Source organism: Triticum urartu, chromosome 7A (assembly GCF_056163025.1).
Source record: "Triticum urartu cultivar PI428250 chromosome 7A, HENAU_Tu73, whole genome shotgun sequence".
Classification (NCBI taxonomy): Eukaryota; Viridiplantae; Streptophyta; class Magnoliopsida; order Poales; family Poaceae; genus Triticum; species Triticum urartu.
Genome location: NC_141879.1, coordinates 676,589,095 through 676,597,825, shown reverse-complemented (window position 1 = coordinate 676,597,825; position 8,731 = coordinate 676,589,095). Strand labels below are relative to the sequence as shown.

Below are 8,731 nucleotides of genomic sequence, written 5' to 3'. Positions count from 1 at the left end.
AAAGATGCAAAGAAAAATAAAAGTAAAAGTAAAAAAGCAAAGGCAGTAATAAAGTGACGGAGATTGATATGATGAGAATAGACCCGGGGGCCATAGATTTCACTAGTGGCTTCTCTCAAGAGCATAAGTATTTTACGGTGGGTGAACAAATTACTGTTGAGCAATTGACAGAATTGAGCATAGTTATGAGAGTATCTAGGTATGATCATGTATATAGGCATCACATCCGAAACAAGTAGACCGACTCCTGCCTGCATCTACTACTATTACTCCACTCATCGACCGCTATCCAGCATGCATCTAGAGTATTAAGTTCAAGAAAATAGAGTATTGTAAGTGCATCTAGTGCCCCTTAGTGATTTTGGTGTATTGAAGACTTATAGGTTAAGGATCTAATGTGTTTATGAGTGTACACGGGTCTATAAGTCTATGAGGAGTTTGATATTTACAGAGAAAGTCGACCCCTAAAAATGAAGTTCTTCGACTGAAGACTTTGAAAGTGAAGAAATTGGTGTGACCTTGAATACTTGGTATTCATTCGAGGAACATGAAGCGTGAAGACTTTTGTTTTCGTAGTTTCATTTTCTCTTTCTTGAGTCATAGGAAACACCGTACTGTTAAAGGGGGTCGAGGAAATACTAAGGAAAATGTTCCATGTGATGCTCAACTCAAAATCCTACACCTACCAATCCCTTCGAGTGAAGCCATTGGAAATCTCATACAGTTCAGTCATATTCTTCAGTGATAGAGACGAAGTTCTTCTCATCTCTGAGGAATTTGTTCTGACTCAGGAGTTAGGAATTCGCCAGTGCGGATTGCCTACACAGTGAGGAACATGATAGCCCTGAGGAATTTGAACCTCAAATTTCTGACAGTTGTTGTGCTATGCGCCAGCTGTCCCAAAATATCTTATCCACCTAACGGTCATATCATTGAATGGCATTTATGTCTTATCATGTCGGGCTGCTCCCTAGGCTATAAATAGCCGCCCCCTACAACCACTAGCTGGTTGGCTGCTCCGCGAGAAACTGACACTTGTCATTTGAGAGCATCCCATCCTCCAAGGACTTTGAGCGAAAATCATCAAGTGAGGAAAATCGAAAACCCAAACCCAAACACCTACAAACCCAAAGTGATTGAGCATCACTGAAGAGATTGATCATGCGTGGATCCGACGCTTGTTACCTTTGAAGACTGTGCTTCTTCCAGACGGTTAGGCGTCATGGTCTAGAGCATCCAAGAGGAATTGTGGATCGCCAAGTGACCGAGTTTGTGAAGGTTCGGAAGTCACCTGAAGACTTACCACGAGTGATTGGATGAATACGGTGAGGACTGTGTGTCCGGGACTGTGTGTCCTCAGGTTTAAATACCTAGCCGCTCCAACCAGATGTACAACTGAGACAGCAGTTGGAACTGGTCTACCAAATAATTTTCTTCACCAAGCCAACTGGTTCTATTTCCTCAACTCTTTCATTTCCTCAGTATTGTGTTGTTTACTTGTCATATCTGTGTTTGAAGACTTTGACTGAAGACTTTCTCAATTTCCTCAGTTCAATTTCTTCAGTCTGTTTGTCTTCATCCCGTGTTATCCTGTGTTTACGCTTTCTGTACTCTATGCTTGTCTTCATTTCATCATGATGACTATGCTTGTCTTCTGTTTTGTTTACTTCTGAGTACTTATTCCGCTGCAAGTAGTTCTTCGCCAAGGAATTTCCTCACTAGCAAATTCCTCAGTGAAGAATTCATAAAAATCGCCTATTCACCCCCTCTAGTCGATATAACGCACTTTCAATTGGTATCAGAGCAAGGTACTCCCTTGTTCTGTGTGATTTTGGTTTAACCGCCTCGAGTTTTAGTTATTTCGACCGCAGGTATGATCAAGGTCTCTGCTGGGTGTCCTACCTTCGATGGGACAGACTACCCCTACTGGAAGAATAAGATGCGAATGCATCTTGAAGCAATTGATAACGATCTCTGGTATGTTGTGGGAAATGGTGTTCCCTCTGTCTCACCCTCACTGAACACTACCGATGTGAAGAGATTCAAGCAACTCGATTCTCAAGCGAAGAATATCATATGTGGCCATCTGAGCAAAGGACAGTATGGAAGAGTGAGTATTTTGGAAACTGCCAAGCTTATCTGGGATAGGTTGTCCAAAGTCAATGAAGGAGTTTCAACTCAACGTGACTCTCGAGTTTATGTTCTTCGCAATCTCTTCAACCGCTTCAAAAGACTCGACAATGAAAATGTTCAGCAAACCTTCGATCGCCTCACTGACATCTCAAATGAGCTTCAAGCACTTGGTGCCACTGACGTCACCGACCATGAGGTGGTGAAGAAATTGCTGAGCTCGCCTGACTCCTCATTTGACACTCTGGCATTGATGATACAAGAGCGTGCTGATTACAAGTCACTTGACCCCGCTGATATCCTCGAGAGGCTAAACACTCATGAGTTCCAGCTTGCTGAAAAGAGAAATCTCTATGGTTCGAGCTATGGCAGATCACGTGCACTGAAGGTCAAGGCAGTATCTGAGTCCGAAGATGAAGACTCTGGTAGCATCCTTGGTGACCCTGAAGAACTGAGTCATGATCTAGCACTGCTCGTGAAGAAATTCCAGAAGTTCTCAAGACGTGGTCGCTTTGGAAGACCCTCAAGGAGCAATGATTCCTCATCCAGTGACTACAAGAAAAGTCTTTGTCACAAGTGCAAGAAACCTGGACACTACATTCAAGATTGTCCTCAGTGGGAAAAGGAATCAAAGAAGAAGAAATACAATGATTACAGTTTTGATGATGCGAAGAAAAAGAAGAAGTCCTCAAAATCTTCATCATCAAAATCCTCAAAGTCTTCATCTCACAAGAAGAGCAGCTCCAAGAAGGCTCGGACATTCATTGGCAAGGAAATGGACTCTGAAGCTAAATCTAAGGAACAAGAGGAAGAGGAGGCATCTGAGGACACCGAGTCTGGTGTGGCGAGCCTAGCCCTCGCTACTGCATTCGTCAGCAAGTCTATCTTCAACTCTGAAGAAAATGACCTCACCAACAAGGCTGATGAAGACAATGATGACTACGCTCCCACCTATTGCTTCATGGCAAAGGGTGCCAAGGTACTCAAATATACCTCCTATGACTCTAGTGAAAATGAATCTGATGAAACCTTAAGCCCAGCTATTCTAAACTTGCTAAGATTGTTGTGAAACAACAAAGGGCTTTTGAAAAGGTTCAAAACATGCTAGACAAAAGTGATGATATGTTGGGTGAAGAAATGGATCGCACTAAAACCTTGACTGAAAATCTTCAAAGACTTCAGACCAGGTTTGACAACTTTCAAGGTCATCATAACACTCTCTTATCTGATCATGAGAAGCTTTCTTACGAATTTCTTCAAAGAAAGCAAGATCTTGAGAAGCTAAGAGTGAGTTATGAAGATCTTCAGAAGGAGCGCGATTCATTACTTGCTCAACAAATCAGCGCTGCTCAGGAAAAATTTGTTCCTCCATGTTTGAAATGCATTGAACGTGAATCTGCTAATTCTTCACCTGAATGTTCAAATGCTTCTAATGTTACAAATTCTTCACCTGCCTCTGCTATCACTAATTCCTCATCTGAGGACATTGCTAGTATCAATGACGATGCAGGGCTGAAGGAATTGTACATGGCAGGCATGTACAAAAGCCTCAAAGGGCATCAGACTCTTTGTGATGTGCTTAAAAAGCAGATCCTCAACAGGAACCCTAGGAAAGAGGGTATTGCCTTTGAGAGGAAACTCAACGCTGATGGTACATATTGGAAGCCTGAGCAGTACCCCAAAACCTCATGGGTTGCTGCAAAGGGACCTCCAGTTGATCCATCTAACTTATCTGGCTATACATGTGAATCTTCTCATTCTTCTGATGAGTCATTTGACTCCAACTATAAACTGTTCAAAAATCAGAATGGTGAAGTATTTGCTAGATATGTTGGCACTAACTGCAGGAACGGTTCCCCTATGAAGAAAATCTGGGTTCCCAAAAGGTGCCTTGAAAGTCTTCAGGTGAATGTCCTCATGACACCACCCGTGAAGAATAGGAACCCCAGATCAAATTCTTCATATGGACCAAATTCTTCATATGGATCCAAGTCCTCATACGGACCAAATTCCTCACGTGGATCGAATTCCTCAAAAGGATCAAAGTCCTCATATGAACATCATCGTGCTAACAACTCTGTTTCGCAGGGAAGAGCCAAGGGCTATGAATATGAGCATTATTCTTCTAATCATTATGTTCATAAGTCCTCGAAGAATTTCTCTGCGTATTCATATGCTTACCCTAACCCCTCTTATGTGAAACGAAATGGTTTGGCCTTTATGCCACCATTCTCATATGGAGCTCGCAGAGTGATGAACTCTTTGCCACCCCTTCAGATGTGGGTGGTGAAGAAAAAGAACTAATTTCTTCTGCAGGATCAGGTCTCCAGACGTGCTTATACGTCTGAAGATTTGCTGGTGACCTAACAAATTGCCTAAAAGGACGCAGGCTAATCATGAAGAAATGAACTTTCATTTCACACGTCCTCCTACTGCTTTATTTGTCTTACTGCTTGATGAAATTGATCTGATGAATTGTGATATCATATTCTTCACTAATGAAGTATATGAAGTTTGTAAGCTGCACTAATTCATCTGCAGGATGATCAACCGAAAGCCACTGAGTGGGTCCTCGATAGTGGATGTACAAATCACATGACTGGTGACAAGAATCTATTGATGGATGCTCCCTTATCATCATCGCATCTGAAGCATATCATCTTCGCTGACAAAAGCAAAAGTCAGGTATTGGGTCTAGGTAAGGTCGCAATCACAAAGGATCGACACATGGACAAAGTCATGCTTGTTGAGTCCTTAGGATACAACCTTATGTCTGTCTCAATGCTCTGTGATCTTGATATGGTTGTTGTCTTTGGCAAGTATCGTTGTGTTGTGATTATGGAAGCTGACAATTCCAAAGTCTTCGAAGGCTTTAGGAGAGGAGACTTGTATATTGTTGATTTCTCTGCAGGTTCACAACCAGCCGTGTGCCTACTTGCAAAAGCTTCAAAAGGATGGCTATGGCATCGACGACTTGGTCATGCAGGCATGAGGAATTTGCACACGCTTGCAAAGAAGAAGCATGTCATTGGCATTGAGAATGTCAAATTCCTCAAGGATCACTTATGTGGTGCCTGTGAAGCTGGAAAGATGACCGAGGCCAAGCATCCAGCTAAGACCATCATGACCACTTCTCGTCCATTTGAATTGCTTCACATGGATCTCTTCGGTCCTAATCATTATTCTGCCGTTTCAAATGAAGCATCTCAATATGGCTTTGTTATTGTTGATGATTACTCTCGTTACACATGGGTACACCTTGTTACTTACAAACATGAAGTGCAGGAAGTCTTCAAACGATTTTCCTCGAGGGCTTCAACCAACTTTGGTGTGAAGATCAAGCACATCAGAAGTGACAATGGCACTGAGTTCAAGAATTCTGGTCTCGATGACTATCTTGATGAACTTGGTATTACTCATGAGTTATCTTCTCCTTATACTCCTCAACAGAATGGTGTCATGGAGCGCAAGAACAGAACTCTTGCTGAGATGGCTCGCACTATGCTCGATGAGTACAAAACGCCTCATCGTTTCTGGGTTGATGCAATTGATATAGCGTGCCACATCATCCACAGAGTATATCTTCACAAATTCTTCAAGAAGACTGCCTATGAACTCCTCACTGACAAGAAACCCAATGTGAGTTATTTCAAAGTCTTCGGTGCTAAATGCTGGATTAGAGATCCTCACCACAACTCAAAATTTGCACCGAAAGCACATGAAGGTTTTATGCTTGGTTACGGAAAGGACTCGCACACCTACAGAGTCTTCAACAACGTTCTTCACAAGGTTGTTGAAATTGTAGATGTGCGGTTCGATGAAACTAATGGCTCGCAAAGAGAGCACCTACCTGTGATAGATGAACCAGCACCTGAGGATTCTATCAAGTTCAAGGCTACTGAGGATGTCATTCCTACTGAAGAATCTGCTGAAGAATTCATTCCAGAACGTGAAGAACGTCTAGCTGATGCACCTGAGGAAAATGTTGAAGAAATTTATGCTGAAGAAAATGTTGATCAAATTCCTCAACGACAACCAGCTCACCCTCGCGTTGCAAAAGAAGTGCAAGTGGAGAAGATCATTGATGACATTAGAGCACCAGGTCCTCTCACCCGCTCAAAAGCTTCACATCTATCTAACTTTTGTGGGCACTATGCTTTTGTCTCTATCACAGAGCCCGCTAAGGTAGATGAAGCATTTCTAGAGTCTGAGTGGATTCAGGCCATGCAAGAAGAATTACATCAATTCAAGCTCAACAACGTCTGGGAACTGGTCAAACGTCCAGATCCTCGCAAGCATAATATCATTGGCACAAAGTGGATCTACCGCAACAAGCAAGATGAAAATGGCCTTGTGGTGAGGAATAAGGCACGACTAGTAGCTCAAGGCTACACACAGGTTGAAGGAATTGATTTTGATGAAACTTTTGCACCTGTTGCTAGACTTGAGGCTATTCGCATATTACTTGCTTATGCTAACCATCATGACATCATCTTATATCAAATGGATGTGAAAAGTGCATTCCTCAATGGTAAGCTTGAGGAAGAAGTATATGTTGCTCAACCCACAGGTTTGAAGATCCAAAGAATCCTGACAAAGTCTTCAGACTCAATAAGGCCCTCTATGGCCTCAAGCAGGCCCCTCGGGCGTGGTATGATACTTTGAAGGAATTCCTCATGAAGAATGGCTTGACACCCGGTTCACTCGATCCTACTCTCTTTACTAAGTCTTATGATGGTGAACTATTTGTGTGCCAAATATATGTTGATGATATTATCTTTGGCTGTACTGACCAACGTTATAGTGATGAATTTGCTTATATGATGAGTGAAGAATATCAAAAGTCTATGATGGGAGAGTTGAAATTCTTCTTAGGTCTTCAAATTCGTCAATAGCGCAATGGCATATTCATAGCTCAGGAGAAATACCTCAAGGATGTAGTGAGGAAATTCGGCATGCAAGATTGCAAAGGCATCAAAATTCCTATGCCCACAAATGGTCATGTGTGCACTGATGAAAATGGTATTGACTTCAATCATAAGGTATACCGCTCCGTGATTGGTTCTTTATTGTACTTATGTGCATCTAAGCCAGATATAATGCTTAGTGTTAGCATGTGTGCCCGATTTCAAGCTGCACCGAAGGAATCACACCATAAGGCTGTGAAGCATATTCTTCGATATCTAGCTCACACACCAACACTAGGATTATGGTATCCCAAGGGCTCGGATTTTGATCTCATTGGATATTCTGACTCTGACTATGCTGGTGATCGTGTGGACCGCAAGTCAACATCTGGTACATGTCATTTCCTCGGACGATCTTTGGTCTGTTGGTCCTCGAAGAAACAGAACTGCGTATCACTGTCTACTGCTGAAACTGAGTACATTGCTGCTGGTTCTTGCTGTGCTCAACTGCTATGGATGAAGCAAACTCTCAAGGACTATGGCGTCAACGTGAAGAATGTGCCTCTCCTCTGTGACAATGAGAGTGCTATCAAGATTGCTCACAACTCAGTTCAGCACTCGAAGACAAAGCACATTCAGATTCGTCATCATTTTCTTCGTGATCATGTGTTGAAGGGCGACATTTCTATTGAGCATGTGAAGACTGAAAAACAGCTAGACGATATTTTCACAAAGCCCTTGGATGAGAAGAGTTTTAGCAAGTTGCGGTGTGAGCTAAATATTTTAGAGTCTTCGAATGTACTTTGAAAAAGGCACTCATCCTAACACTTATGCAAAATTGATGACTTAGATGTGCAACACATGAAGAAACGTTTTTCTTCAAACAATGAAGAATAACACTCTAAGTGTGAAGAAATTAATGAAGAATTTGATTCTCAGAACCCTACAACAATTGTACGCGGTGTCTGAAATCATCATTCTTATACGGTGGGTCACGCCACCACAAAAAGTTGAAAATCTTCAATTTGAGTTTTTCCTTAGTTTTTGAAATTCCTCAGCATTTTCAAATTCTTCAACTTTGCAAAATCTTCACTAGTTCCATAGTTTTTCTTCATTTGTTATATATATATATATATATATATATATATATATATTAGTTTATGTCCTCTACAACATTCATTTATGGTTATTTCTTCAAGTTGGTTTTTCTGCTAAGTGAATGTGATCGGACCCTTCCCCCTCTATGCTATACTCAACCCAATGTATTCACAAATTCTTCATGTACGTTCTATTTGAAACTTGTTCAAAATCTTCACTGTGTCCTTGTCAGCTAAAGAATTTGCGAACGGAACGTTAAAACTAATCTTATCCAAATTTTCAGTTTTGCCGCTCAAACTGTTCCACATCCCACGATACATTATTCTATTCACCCACGATCTTACATGATCTCCACTTCACAGTACGTGGGTGACACATGTCATGCGAAGGAGAAGGGTCAGGGGCACGTTCATCCTAAAATTTTCGGCGAACAATTTTTCACCATGGCTATAAATACCCCCGTCCCCTTCCTCACTTCCTTTACTCCGCTCGAACTCTCTCTCCCGCTTGAGCTTCCCAAACCCTAGCGCCGCCGCTACTCCATCGTTGCCGGTGAGGAAGAGCTTCACTGCCTCGACCTCGTCGCCGTCGTACTC

At 42.1% G+C, this 8,731-nt stretch overlaps 1 protein-coding gene across 1 annotated transcript; it reads left to right on the top strand.

Moving 5' to 3' along the window:
* Positions 1-2,383: 2,383 nt before the first annotated feature.
* LOC147961379 (uncharacterized) lies at positions 2,384-3,199 on the top strand. Its single transcript, XM_087533783.1, has one exon. It carries the CDS (start codon positions 2,384-2,386, stop codon positions 3,197-3,199), a length of 816 nt encoding a protein of 271 aa, XP_087389909.1.
* The last annotated feature ends 5,532 nt before the right edge of the window (positions 3,200-8,731 follow it).

Coding starts and splice junctions, on each gene's coding strand:
- LOC147961379 (XM_087533783.1), top strand. CDS start 2,384: ATGATACAAGAGCGTGCTGATTACAAGTCACTTGACCCCGCTGATATC.